Source organism: Ceratotherium simum, chromosome 12 (genome assembly GCF_057802395.1).
Source record: "Ceratotherium simum simum isolate JZ-2026a chromosome 12, ASM5780239v1, whole genome shotgun sequence".
Classification (NCBI taxonomy): Eukaryota; Metazoa; Chordata; class Mammalia; order Perissodactyla; family Rhinocerotidae; genus Ceratotherium; species Ceratotherium simum.
This window is the reverse complement of record NC_141911.1, coordinates 2,549,038-2,563,551: the sequence shown is the minus strand read 5'-3', so window position 1 is coordinate 2,563,551 and position 14,514 is coordinate 2,549,038. Positions and strand designations below refer to the sequence as shown.

The 14,514-nt window shown below is 55.4% G+C and overlaps 1 protein-coding gene across 1 annotated transcript; it reads left to right on the top strand.

Annotated features, from left to right (window-relative positions):
• Nucleotides 1-2,433: 2,433 nt before the first annotated feature.
• On the top strand, nt 2,434-14,018 carry PHYHIP (phytanoyl-CoA 2-hydroxylase interacting protein). The gene is made up of 5 exons (XM_004442301.3): nt 2,434-2,536; nt 6,039-6,232; nt 7,521-7,695; nt 9,579-9,696; nt 11,372-14,018. Exons 2-5 carry the CDS (start codon nt 6,068-6,070, stop codon nt 11,904-11,906), a joined length of 993 nt encoding a protein of 330 aa, XP_004442358.1. The 5' UTR covers nt 2,434-2,536; nt 6,039-6,067; the 3' UTR covers nt 11,907-14,018.
• Nucleotides 14,019-14,514: the final 496 nt, after the last annotated feature.

The following is a 14,514-nucleotide window of genomic DNA, read 5'->3' as shown; positions in this document are numbered from 1 at the left end:
TGTACTTTCTTTCTTTTTTTGTTAAAGCATGTATATATCCCGTATGTCTATTTCTGAATGGTGGGGAAATGAGCGATTTTAATTCTCTCTTAAATTTTCAAATTAAATCTTCTCATCTTTCTACAATGGTCATGTATTACTTGTGTATTACAAAGTTATTAAAAATAAAAATGCAGCAGAAGTGCATCTTGGCAGTTTTTTGGTTTCATACGGAGTTAGTTATATTTGGCACGTTATGCTTTCTTCTTACCATGTGTTTTCTCATGTGCTCTGTGAAGTCCTCTGAGGCGAGAAGAGGCAGCAGCCCTGAGAGGGTTTGTGCCTTCACCTGACGCTGGCACGCAGCTCCACAAAAGCACATTCAGATGGCTATTGTTCACTGCCTGGGACATGTGATCTCATGCGGTCTCCATGTGCCATCCTGTGAAGGTGGGAGGCTGAGATGTGCTAGGACTAGTCTTCCTTTTACAGAGCGGGAACTGAGTTGCAGAGAACCTGACTTTTCCTCACACCACCCCTCAGGTTGGTTGTAGGGACAGGTTTTGGTCCAGATGTCTGGCGCTGGTCATAACCATGAGATCACATTTTGCATCTCTTTGGAGTTTCAACATCTCAGTGTAGGTGTGTGAGGGGTGTGATCTGCTTATGTTTGGCCAAGGGAGTACTTAATCCTGTCTCTGTGTAACACATGGCGCCGCATTCTGTGGTTCAGGATCTGACCAAACTTGCTCAGGTTCTCCACACCCAGTTAGGGGAGGATTGGCTTCTACTTGTCTTTGCTTTCTGTGAACTGTTCTCTTTCTATCCACTGTCACCTCCTCTAACCTTTGCTGCCAATGTCTACAGCCCCTGAGTCCCTCTCAGTGAGCGTCCCTTGCCCTCATTTCATGCCTCCTGCAGCTCTCTGAGGCCCTCACCAGGGCCTGTGCAGTCTGTCTGCTGTCCCCGAGCCAAGCACGCCCCGCCCCACCACACTTCTGCTCCCACGGTCTCCTCTTGGCTGTGCTCCATCTGTGCTCTAGAGCTGGTCCGGATCCCTCCTTCTCTGAATTCTTGTCTGAACCTTGCTATTTAGCCATATACTCTTTGTTCTCTAACTATGTCTCTAAATGTGCATCTTTTCTCCCCTAGAAGAGTGTGGGCTCCTTGGAGGCAGACACTGTCAATAATGATGGCTGTAAGAGCTCTGGTGGGTGAGTGGGCAGTTGTGTACCAGGCCCAGAGCTTAGTGATTTACATAATTTCTCATTCAATGATGACAATAAGCCTGTATTATTATCCCAGTTGATAGAAGAAACTGAGGCTCTGAGAGGTTGAGTAACTTGTCCAAGGTCACCCAGCTAGAAAATGGTAGAGCAAGAATTTTAACCATATCTGTCTGACTGCAAAGCCCATGCTTTTCTACACTGCACATACTCTTTGTCACTGTTGCTGCTTGATTCAAATTTCCTTGAGTGTTCTTCACCATGGAGTCCTCATCTCTTGGTGGTAGGAAAGCCTCCTGTGGATAAGAGAGCAGATAATACTCACTCTGGCTGAAGTGTTCAGGGCTTGGCTCCTCTGAGCCCAGATGGTTGGCTACGATGGGAACACTTCAAGCTCTGTGTGTCCCTCCCACCCCTACTTTCTTGCCTCTGCACACCCTTCACCGCCCTACAGCTTCTCTCTCTTGCCCCTTTCCCCGGGGACACCTAAGCAGCCAAAGAATTCTTCCTAGATGACCAGGGGTCCCTGGGGCTGCAGGTCTGATATCTCTTGATAGAGTTGGTAAGAAAATAGGACCAAGGATCAGCAAAAGGCCCTGAGGAGAGAATCCAGACTGAAGAGAGACCCCTCCCCACCAGCTCCCGTACCCTATCTGGACCCTTCCCCTTCACAGCCCCTCTCTCCTTCCCCCAGTCAGAATCCTTGCTTCAGGCTCCCGAGACCTTGGGCTAAGCCCCACCCCTCTCCTGGCATCCTAAAGTTTGGGGGCTGCACTCAAGTGAGAAATTTCCAAGTACGGGTGTGTTGGAGGGACTTGTGAGGGCAGATTGTCCTGGAAGAATGAGGGAAAGGTGGCAGCCACCATCGCTGTCTCGGAGGGCATTGGTGGAGCTCCCTGGGAGACCCTCTGCCCTTTCCCCCTCCCAACAGCCAAGGCGAGCAGGGACCAAGCTTGCTTACTGTCACCTGACACTGGGCAGCCACAGATCCCATTGGTGGAGCCAGATTCGGTCTGGCTCTCTCGTTCTTTCTCGCCTTCTCTGCCTCTCTCTCCTCCGCGCCGCTTTGGTTTCGCTCTTGCCTCTCTCCTCACACTGGGAACATCGCCTCTCCCGGGGGGCAGCGGCAGCTCGCTGCAGAGCCAGTGAGGAGCTGCCTGCAGGGCATGGAAGGAGCCTCTTTGGCAGCTGCGAGAAGAGCGAGAGGAGGGAGCGAGTGCTGCTGCCTGTGACCCAGGCGTCCAGCAGCTGCCCCTCTGCCTGGGGAGCCCATCCACACACTCCTTTCCCTCCCTTCCAGGTCTTTCTCCTGCAGAGCCCGGTGGAGCCAGGTGAGTGCCCTTCTCCCCAGAGCATCCTGCTGTCAATCCCAAGAGGGGCTCGGGTGGCTAGGGGCTAGGAGCTGGGGGCACCAGGGTCCTGCCACTGCCTGCAGTGCCCGCCTGGATTGCCAGGGCTGACAATCTTGTCCCCTTTCCCTCAGACCCTTGGCAGAGGGGTTAACAGCTGGATCTGGTCCCCAGGGCACCAGTCAGTCACCCCGTGACCATTCTGCTGCAGTCAGTGATGCCAACAGGACAGGGGGGTGGGGGGAGCTTTCCCTCTGGCACGCGGGTGGCTTTTCCGAATGAGCATGGGCAGGGGGTGTCTGTGTACAACATGTGTGCACACTCGCAAGGAGACTGGAGGTTTGCTTGCGTAGATAGTTCTGTCTACATGCACTTGTGCTCGTGTGTGGGTTTTAACTGCTGTGTGGCATGTCGAGGAACATATGTTTTTTGCACACATGAGGTACGTGTGTGGAGGGATCACTTATCTGAGCAGCCTGTGGGGAGATGTGGGCGAGGGCAGTGTGAGGCAGTATATTTATGGGGACATATCACTTGTCATGCGTGTGGGAGTACATGTTGAGGGCGGGAGTGTATGCAAGCAGAGGGTTTCTATGTGGGGAGGTGCAACTCCAGAGCAGAAGGGGGCATGTAGGTGGAGAGTGTGGGCAGAAGCCACTGTCTGTGGGCAGAGCCACATAGGTGTGCAAACCTGTTGGCAAGTGCAAGATCGGGGCTGGCAGAGCGTGGCTAGAGACAAACACCTTTTCCAAGTCTGTGTCTTTGAGCCTGGAGAAGACTTGAGAGAGAATACCAGAATATGGGCAGGGGTTGACATGTGTGCACAAATGGGTGTGTGGGTTGCTTGCCTTCTGTGGATGTGGCATGCATGCATGTTAGTGCCTGTGGCTTCCTTTTCTCCCCAAATATGGCTTGTGAGAAGGGGTGCGTGCATATGTGTGTGCGTGAACCTGTGGACGTGAACATCTTGGGGTCTGTGTGGAGGTGACAGCTTGTGGAGGGAAAATTATGGGATGTTCTTACAGTGTGGAAGGTGGTGGAAGGTACCTGAGTGTGTAGGTGAGTGTGCGGGGGCGAGAATATCTGAGGAGTTGTGTGCAGCCTGTGTGTGGCAAGGTGTGAGTGGGCACACTTGGTGCATATGTGTGAGTGTGCCTGCCTGTGTGTGGGTGTGTAAATGCTTGTCCTGGGTGGAATCACACACGAGTGTGGGTGTTTTTCATGTGTTGCCTCAACCTGTCCCTCACACCCTGCCCTTCCCTGATCACCTGGCTTGGAGAAGCGCGGTTCACGCCCACTCCTGGTCCACCCAGGTTTTACTGTTCTCTCAGTCTCACTCACGGCTGCTCTCCCAAGCTAGCATGGGGGAAGCCTCTCAGTGCCCCTAGAACTGTAGGGAGGAAAGGGCGAGCCAGGTCCTGGAGACCCACCACCAAACACGGCTGCCCCATCCCTGGGAAGACCCTGAGAAGAGTATTGAGGCAGGAAGAGGTACCCACCCATAGCGTAGGCTTAGGCGGCACCCCATGTGGGTGGGAGGTGGCCGCTCAGGCCCTCTCTGGGGTGGGAGTGTGTCTGTGTTGGTGTGAGTGGGTACACTGGTGTGTGTGCATGTGGAGAGCACACGTGTGTCTCCCTGGGGAGCTCCTCCCTGGGATCCCGGGGGTGGCAACTCCCTGCTGCTCCACACCTGTCCCCGTGAATTACAAACCAGTTTATTATCATAGAGTTGTTTCTAGACACGCGATCCTGTTCTGTTTTATTTGGGATGGAACCGGTAGCACCCGCATGCTTGTTTGCCATAGGATTCCCTGTGCATGAAGCCACTGGCATTTGGCTGAACTTCACAACAGGCAGTCACATGCTTTAGGGTGGAAAGCTAAGATGAAACAAGGACTCAGGTGACACCCTGGGACAGGTAAGGGCTGTCACTCATATCCTTCACCCTGTGCCTACCACCCAGGCAGCCCACGGATTAATTTAGAGGTGCCAGGCTCCAGAGCAGGTTTAATTGACAGGAAAGTGTGGGTTGGATCTTCTGGAAGCTATAAATAGAAGTACCTGCTTTTGAAGGCACAAGGTACCCTCACCCTTAGTGCCTGGGCAAGGAGAGGAGAGGAAGAGGGAGGGAGGAGAAAAGGAGATGACACTCCGGAAATCTGAGGTGTGCTGGGATGGGCTTGAGGAAGAACCAGGAAAGCGTGAGCTCATCTGGGTACTAAGCCAATGGCCCCGAGAAAGTCCAGCCCTCATTTGTGTTCCTGTCCCAGAGACAGTCCCTCCCCTGTCCTTCTCACTTCCCCACCCCAGTCCCCAGAGCTCCCGTGAGCCAGGCCAAAGTCAAGGCCAGAGGCAGCTCTTCCTAGTAAAGCGCAGGGGAGAGTGAGGGCGGTGTGGCCCTTCACAGCTGGAGGAGAAGCCAGGCCAGGAGTGAGGGAGGGAGGGAAAATGCAGCTGCTGAGAAGCAAAGATAGGAGGAAACACAAATAGTGGTGATACCACGTGCACCCCCACACACATACGTGCCACATATGTGCCACTCGTCTCTCTCTCTCACACACACACACACACACACGCGAGGGGACACAACCTCAGCTTAATCACAAAGAGCTTGGGCTCCAGAGTCAGACAGACGCGAGTTCAAATCGTTTTCTAGCTGTGTGACTTTTGGCAACTTAGTAGCCCCACACTCGCTACCTCATCTGTAAAATGGGGATAATTAGGGTACTTACCTATTGTGAGGCTTGGGTGGGATGATGTTGGATGTTTAGCAATCATTAGCACGTAGTCAGCCCGCAATAGATGTCAAAGGTAAACTAATTATTTAAAAGAGTCAACCAACAGAGGATCTCCTGAAAGAAAGAGTGATAGTTGGAACGTTCTGGGTGGAAGAAGTGCTGTGGCCATGTTGCCCCTCTCACCACAGTGGGCCCATGCACAACTCCGTGGCAGTTGTGCTCCCAGCCCTGCATCATGGTGAGCCCCGCTGAGTCACCCCCGGAGAGGAGAGAGGTCTGAGCCCCAGAGCCCTGGCACTTTTGGCCTCTTGGCTGCCAGCGCCCCCTGCCTGCCTCAACCCTTACACCCATCTTCTCAGCAGGTACTTCCTGTCTCTCCCACGCCTCCTACAGTTCTCTCCACCCCCACTCCTTTCTCTTTTCACGCCTGCTGGCTGAGGGCCCCCCCTCCTCAGCTCCATCTGCTGCAAATCTGTCACAGCCCCGCGTTTGCAGCATTCCCACTACCTCTGCCACCTGTCAGGTGCTGTTTGCACTGCAGACCCCTCCACAGAGAGCCAAGAGCCCTCCGGGGGGCACCCCATCCCACCTTTGGTCCCACTCCTCCAGTCTTCCCCATGCAATCTTTCCATCAGATTTGATGTGCAGGATCCTCAGGATTCCACCTTGTGAGGGATGTTGGGACGAAGACACTCCAGAAAACTCCGTGGTGGGGAGGGAGGTGCTGATTCTTCCTCTCCCCTCAGTCCCCACAGGAGCCAAACCAGAAGGGAGCATGGAGCTGCTGTCCACACCCCACAGCATTGAGGTCAGCAACATCACCTGTGACTCTTTCCGCATCTCCTGGGCCATGGAGAACAGTGACCTGGAGAGGGTCACCCATTACTTCATTGACCTCAACAAGAAGGAGAACAAGCATTCCAACAAGTTCAAGCACCGGGTGAGAGGAGGGTGCCCCAAGCGCCTCTTCCCTGAACCTGTTCTTGAAAGAGGCTGGAGAACAGAAGGCCTGTGGGTGGTGGCTGGGAGTCAGGGAGGGCTGATTCAAATCCAGGCTCTTCTTACCGTGTCATCTTGGAAAAGTTGTTTAACCTCTCTCAGTGCGAGTTCCTTCACTGGTAAAAAGGGAGTAATAATAATGCTGGCCCCCATAGGCTTGTGAGAGGCTTCAGTGGGGTAACGTTTGTGTGGTGTTTGGCTCAGGGCCCAGCACAGAGCAAACAGCAAACACCATTACCGGCATCATGATTGGGGTTTCAGAGGCATTGTGATTGGGGCTTCAGAGGCATTGTGACTGGGGCTTCAGACGGGATGGGGAAACCCGGGGCGGGGTCACAGACATCACACCTGGGGATGGTGTCTCAAGGTCCCACAAAGCCCCCGACTCAGGAAGCGGCCTTGTTGTTGACTGGGTGGGCAATATTGGCTGAGGGCAGGGGTGGGGCCCTTTGCTTGGTCCTCAATGATCCCCCTCAGGCCCTGTGATCCTCTCTGCCCCTGGCCCCTGGCTTATTGTTTGCTGGGTTTAGAAAAGGAGCATGAGCCAGTCCTCTGCTGGCTGGGATATCCTTTCCCTGGGTTAAAGCCGGTGTGGGGGCGGGTGGGAGGAAGGCTCCCATCTTCTCAAGCTGGCAGAGAAGAAGGGGGAAGAGTGAGGTGGGAAGGAGCTGGTTCCCACGACGACTGCATCATGTGGGTTACTCACCCTCTCTCTCTTTGGAACTGGCTCTCCTGATCTGGGTGTCTTTTGGCAGGCCAGTTGCCACGGTGACGTGAATGTTCAACACCACCCCCTTATCCCTCCCTGCTAAAGAAGGCATTTTTTCCCTTCCTCCCTGGCTTCTCAGCATTTGCCGTTGCCGTGGAGACAGTACTGCAGTGTGCAGAGCTCTCGAAGTCTCCCTCGAAAATGAAGGTCTCACCGCCCTCAACTTTGTGGGCCTCTCTCCACCCCAGTGGCCTTTTTCCTCAGTTCCCAAGAGAACAGATGGGCATGGAGGGGTTCAGCGGGGGTGGAGGCTGGGGAGTGTCTGTATGGCCTTCCCAATGACCACTGCTTGCTTCTGCAGGAGAATGGTGGCCAGGCACTGAGCCATTGAATCCTTGAGACTCTGGCCCTCCTCAGGAGGAATGGGGCCATCTGGGGAGTGGGAGGTCCGGGAAAATGCCAAGATTGGGCATGACCCCCAGTTTGACTCTTGGCTCTCTATCTACATGCCATTTTTCAGGATGTCCCCACCAAGCTTGTGGCCAAGGCCGTGCCACTGCCCATGACAGTGAGAGGCCACTGGTTCCTGAGCCCCCGCACGGAGTACAGCGTGGCGGTGCAGACTGCTGTGAAGCAGAGCGACGGGGAGTACCTGGTGTCTGGCTGGAGTGAGACAGTCGAGTTCTGCACTGGGGGTGAGGCCCTGCTGTCCCGCTGCTTTGGCACATCTGGTTCAGTTATGGTCAGCAGACACTTATGAGCACCCGCTGTACACAGGCACCATGCTTAAGCCGTCAGGAAGATACACATGGATGAGACCCACCCCTGCCCCGCCAAAAGCCTGCAGTCTGATGCAGGAGGCAGATGCGTGCTCTATTGATCATGTCGGTGTTACCACTTCCACAAAGGGCTGGAGTTACTTTTCTGGCTTGGGGCAAGCATATGTTTTTTTGAATTGTGGTAAAATACACGTAACATAAAATTTACCATCTTAACCATTTTTAAGTGTACAGTAGTGTTAAGTACATTCACATTGGCATGCGACCGATCTCCAGAAGTTTCTCATCTTCCCAAACTGAAACTCTGTACCCATTAAACAACAGCTCTCTCTTACCCCCTCACTCCAGCTCCTGGCAACCACTATTCCACTTTCTGTCTCTATAAATCTGACTACTCTTGGTACCTCATGTGAGAGGAATCACGCAGTATTTGTCCTTCTGAAATTGGCTTATTTCACTTAGCATGTCCTCAAGGTTCATCCCTGTTGTAGCATGTGTCAGAGTTTCCTTCCTTTTTAAGGCTGGATAATATCCCATTGTATGGGTAGACCACATTTTGTTTATCGATCATCAGTCATGGACACTTCTGGAGCAATCACATTTTGCTTGTCTTGAGCCTCCACTTAGCCTGGGAAAATGATACCTATTCAATGGTGCCACAAACTCGCTTATCCAAACGTAGTTTGCAAATTCCAGCACGAACAAACATGAGGCCTGTGTGTACTTGGTCACTGATGACCCAGGATCTGCCCCATAATATTCCATCTTTTTGGTGTCCAGGGAGAGAACTGCTCCAGATCTCCATCTGTCACAAGGAAGGGGCAGGGAACAATCTTAGCCCTGGGCCTCCGAGCTGCTGGCTCCATCCTCTGCCAAAGTCTATGCCCCAGGTCTCCTTGAGTTGCCGTTCTCTTTTGAGTGGTGCTTTTCCTTAGCTCGGCTGCAAAACCCCACTCTTTGGAGGTACTCCCATTCCTTGCGGGGAAAGCCTCTTGGTTTACCCCAGAATACCACATGTAGTGGGAGGTTAGTTCAAACTGGGGAGCTGAGGATGGTTGCAGTCCTGGCCACACTCTTCTTGCCAAACCAGCACTCTGGCCAGGGCTGCATCAATGAGGAGGAAAGGGCCCCTTTTTCTAGTGTGCACAAAGGTGCTGTCTAGGCCAGCAGCAGCCCCTCCTGGCCCTCCACGGTGTGTGTGGGTCCAGTTTGTCCTCTTTCCAGCCCTCCCTGCTTCTCCTGGGATGCTGAGCAGAGTCATTGCCCCAGACCCTGGTCTGCCGAAACATTCACCTCTGTGAGGCCCAGGCTCCGTTCTTCACAGGCTCTTCGTGAGCCCCCACCCGTAGTTAGAACTGGCTTCCGTGTGGGTGGTCAGGGTAGCCTCCCACCTGCTAGATTTGAGGGGCTTTCCCTAACGGACCTCAAATTCTCCCTTCTCAGTCCTTCTTTTGCCTGCTGGCCCTCTTTTCACGTGAGGATGGCCTGGGATTGCAGCCCCTGGGGCCCCCAGACGGTTGTATAACTGGGCAGCCCCGCCCTTTTCTGACACAGAGAGCCCCGAGCCTCTGGCAATGAGGGTGCAGAGGGGACAAGGACAGACAGCATCTAGCTGTCCATGTTCCTAGCCAGGCCAGCTGGCCCTTTCCCATGTGGTCCAAGGTGCTGTGACTGTTTGGAGTCCCCTGCTGCTCTGAGGACAGAGGTGGTCTGGCGTTCATGGTGTGCGGTGGGTGAGTGGTGGGGAGAGGCTGTGATGCCCAGCCTGGCCCTTGGCTCACCCACCTGGACTCTTGCAGATTATGCCAAGGAGCACCTAGCCCAGCTGCAGGAGAAGGCTGAGCAGATCGCAGGCCGCATGCTCCGCTTCTCCGTCTTCTACCGCAACCATCACAAGGAGTACTTCCAGCACGCCAGGTACAGGCGGCTTCCAGCGGGCCCGCCAGGTCTCTCCTTCCTCCCCCAGCTCTGCCCACGCTCACCCTGGCTGTCTGACATCACCCCCACCCTGTCAATTGCCAGACCCTCCTCCAGCGTCCCCATTCCCTCATATCACAGGCTGGCTCTGGGGGACGGCTGGCTGCTTGGGATTAGACTCCAGGGAAGGAGAGGGCTCTCAGGATGGGGCTGCCTGGGGGAACTGTGCTAACAGGCTTGGGTGAACAAGGTCCTGGGTTCAGTCCTCCTTTGGGACAGTTCCTTTCACTGGGTTCTAATGCTGCAGGCCAGCTGTCTCTCTGATTCAGGCCCTGGGTCCCAAGGGTAGGTGGTGAGGGGAGCACAGTGAGAGGATTCTGATCATGAAGGGTCCTGGTTTGCAAACTGTGTGCTGGGGAGCCTGGAGGCCCCAGGGAGGTATCTCTAGGCACCCTTCAGGGTGGCATCAAGGGGTTGTCAAGGAAATCGGAGGATGAGGCTTGGTGGGCCCCACGCACACCATTTAGCTGGAGCAGCTTCAATTTTATTGCCTATGGCCTGAAATCTATGCATAATTTCCTCTGGGGAGAAAAGAGAGGGGTTCTGTAGTCCAAAAATGTTTGATCCAGTTGATGATCCAATCCAACACCCTCAGCCTGCAGATGGGGAGCCTGAGGCCCAGAGGGCCAGAGAGTCACTAGTCACTTAGGAAGCCAGAACCAGGCAAGAGTGAGGCTGGAACAGAGGCTTCCCATCCTCCCTATACCTACTGACGCCGCTCCAGGTCCATGTCCTTCTAAGGCTGGGCCAGGGCAAGCCGCCCTACCACTGCTTTATCATTGCGTTCAGCTGGGACGGGGCATTCTGACCCTACACCAGGGCTGGGGGACCCAGGGGGGTCTTTGGTGTTTATACTAAAGAAGGGAGGCAGTGAGGTGAGTGGTGAGGCCCTGGCCCAGTTTGGGCTCCTTTGTCAGCAAGCAAGAGAGAGACAGAGACCACCCATACGTGCCAGGATATAAAGATGAAGACAGGCAGAGGCCCCCTCGTGATAACCTCACAGTCTATCGGCGACAGTACAGACAGATTCAATGTAGTAAGTATATGTGTTTGTGGAGTAAAATTCAGTGTCCCACACGTAGTAAGCAGTCAAAATTTTGTTGAATGCAAATGCCTGATGTTCCTGGAAGGTTTTAGAGAGGAGAGGACACCTGTGCTGGGCCTTGAAGGATGATTAGGAGTTTACCAGGCCGGGTGGGAAAAGGTGGGAAGGGCAGTGCAGGCAGATGGAAGAGCACTGCCAAAGCACAGAGGCAGAAAAGAGCCGGGGTGAAGTTCATACAGGGCCAGAGGATGTTACCTGTGGAGTGGGGGTGGTAGGAGGCGGGGCCAGAGACGGGGTCTTGACGGCCTTGCTTTTCGCAAGCCCCATCAAAGGGTTTTAAGCTGAGGAGTGGCAGGTTCAGACCTCTCCTCTGTGAACAAGTAGGCTGGATCCGCTATCTCCAGGTCCCTCCCTGCTCTAGCATTCTGGAATGTTCTATTTGTGACTGGTGGAGGCGGCAGCTGGCAGCTGGGCTGGCTCCCTTCTCAACCACATACAGCAGCCAAGCCTCAGCCCAGCTAACCAGTGGCATTTTCTCTTCCCTTGGGCGTTTTTCTCCGGGGTGGGTAGGACCCACTGTGGGAACATGCTGCAGCCCTACCTGAAGGACAACAGTGGCAGCCACGGCTCCCCGACCAGTGGCATGCTCCACGGCGTCTTCTTCAGCTGCAACACGGAGTTCAACACCGGCCAGCCCCCGCAGGACTCCCCCTACGGCCGCTGGCGCTTCCAGATCCCCGCCCAACGCCTTTTCAACCCCAGCACCAACCTCTACTTTGCAGACTTCTACTGTATGTACACGGCCTACCACTACGCTATCCTGGTGCTGGCCCCCAAGGGCTCCCTGGGGGACCGCTTCTGTCGCGACCGCCTGCCCCTTCTGGACATTGCCTGCAACAAGTTCCTGACCTGCAGCGTGGAGGACGGGGAGCTGGTCTTCCGCCATGCCCAGGACCTCATCCTGGAGGTCATCTACACGGAGCCCGTCGACCTGTCCCTCGGCACCCTGGGCGAGATCAGCGGGCACCAGCTCATGAGTCTGTCCACTGCTGATGCCAAGAAGGACCCCAGCTGCAAGACCTGCAACATCAGTGTGGGCCGCTAGAGACTCCTGGGGAGCCAGGGGGCTAGGGAGAGATGACAGGCAGGGAGGCGATGGGTGGCATAGGTTCAGGGAGCTGGCTTTCTTTCCCCTGCCCCTGTGCTCCCTCCATATCATCAGTCTCCCCCTCTCCCACCCCTTGGTATTAGAGGCAACAGAGGGTAGTCCCCTTGGTAGGAGTGGCCCACCTGTGCCCGGTGGACTTGGAAAGGCTTCTTAGCCTCAGTAGGTTGGGGGGTTGGATTTCTGGAGACTTCCCCTTTCCTCTGGTTTCCCTGTTCTGCAGTTTCTTGCTTCATCCCAGGTCTCCATCTCACGGAGACTTGCGGCTTCCGGGATCTCCCAGGGAAGCCTCTCCGGGCCAAAGCCCACGAGTAGCTTGCCTGCCTGCAGAGGCAATGCAGAAGCTGTGGGGTGCTCTTCCTTAGCCCCACCCACCCCACTCAGGGCCCACACAGAATGCCCCTCCCTACTCAGCTGTCCCAGGGCTGTCCCTCCAGGCCTGCCCTTTCCCTCTATAAATAGTCTCCTGCACTGCTGTGACCCCAGCTGCTCCTTGCCCCTCAGCACCCTCTTCCTGCATGGGGAGAGCTGTCCTCCCCTTCTCCACCTGCCCTCTAGAAAGCGGCCCTCTTTTTCCTCTTGGCTTTGGGGCCCCGGGCCATCGGGATTGTTCCTTTCTTCTGTCTGGAGATGATATAAACCCCGGCGTACTTTCTCCCTTGCTCAGAGCTCTGGGGTTTGGAATGGCAGCCACCGGGGTCAAGGAGGGGGATGGAGACCCCTGAGACCCAGAAGGACCCCTTCCCCAGCTGGGGGTGGGCTGCCTCACGCGCTGAGGGGACCTGTGTGGAACTAGAGCTGAGGGCTCTCCCACAGAGCCCTGGCCCCCCCACCCGGCTGTGCACTTTGCTCGCTCTCTGCCGTGGAGCTGTGACAGCACTGTGCCTGTGTGTCATCTGGACTGTGGCTTCCCTGCCACCTCCCTCCTGCCCATGCCCACTGGCACCATCAGCTCCCCTTCGAGCGTCTTCACAGAGAGCCCCTACCCTGAGGAGTCCTTGGTGGTCTTTCCTGGGCCTCCCAGCGTTTTCCCCTATTTCCCACCTTTGTATGGGTCACGAGGGTGGTGAGGGTGGACCCCCTGAGACAAGCAGACCAGGTGGGTGATGGGGAGAGGTGCTGATGGAGGCAGCTAACTGTTTGGGGGATGATGGAGGCGATACCAGGCGGAGGAGAGAAACCCCACAGTGACGGCCAGATTTCTGTGGTGAAGGACAGAAGGGACCAGCAGGCCAACAGGGCCATGTCTCAATGAGGGGGTCGGGGGGACAGCTGGTCACCTCTTCTGTAGCCACCAGGAGTGGTATGGTCAGCTGTCTCCAGAGCAGGGGTCAGGCCTGGGGGCCCTGGGAGATGTGTGGAGAGGGAGAGGACACGGGCCCCTGGGCCCTTTTCCCTCTGCTGACGGTGTTGCTGTGTGGGTGGCCAGCCGCCCTCCCCTGGTCCCGTGTCTGCCCTGGGCTGGGGCATGCCCGCCTGCGCTGTGCTTGCGTGTGCATCAATAAACCACCATGGCCTGAGAGCCCCCTCTCCTTGGGCTCTGGGCGGGGTGGGGTAGACAAGTTGTTTGATCAGAGGAGCTCAGTGGGGATGCCCCCCAGGACAGGCCACCTGGAGTCATCTCCAAGGGTGTTCCAAATCTTGCTGTGGGAGGCAGGGCTCAAGAAGCAGAGCCACAGCTCCAGCCTGGAAGGGACTTGGGAGGTCATTTGGTCCTACCGCACACTTTGCAGGTGGGGAAACTGAGTCCTCTCAGGGGAGAATCTGTAGCATCTGGAGGCCTCACCAGGGTCCCCAGACCCTCCGTTTGGAGCCCTTCTCCCTGCAGCAGCCTGCCATTGCCTCAGACCCAGATGCCACTGAATTTCCCTCCCCTAGAGCCCAAGCGTCCCCTCCCTAGCAGGGCTCCTCGTTTGCAGATCTGAGTCACCTCTGCATCTGTTATTATGGACTTATTAAAATGATCCTCTGCTGGAGTGGAAAAGCTCCAGAAAAAGTAGAGTCACCTCACTGACACTGCGTGGCTCGGGGCCAAATGAACATGTGTCATCCAGAGCTCCTTGGGCCAGGAAGGAAAGCTGAAGGGTAAGCACCACTTCCTGAGGGCCTACTAGGTGCAGGCATTGGGCCAGGTGCTTTCACACACATCAGCTCCTTTAGTCTTCACAATGGCCCTGCACTATATTATTCCCATTTAACAGATAAAGAAACTGAGGCACAAAGAAGTTAAAAGGCTTGCCCATGTCTTACAGCCAGTAGGTGACAGTGCCCAAGATTTGATTGAGAATCTAGAATCTTCCTATTTCACTGCCCTGGTCTGCCCTAGCATATGCCAGGGGCCACCTGGGACAGTAAGACATAGGCACTGTGTCTCAGACACAGTGGGCCCCCCCCGCATCTCCACATCTCTTCTGCTGACTGAGGCCGTGCCTAGCTCCTGACTAACACCAGGGGGGGCTATGGAGTCGCAGATGCCAGGGAGGCTTGCTCTAAAGAATGGTGGGCAATACTTGGAGAGCAGAATTCCAAGGGTGGGGAGTGACTTCCA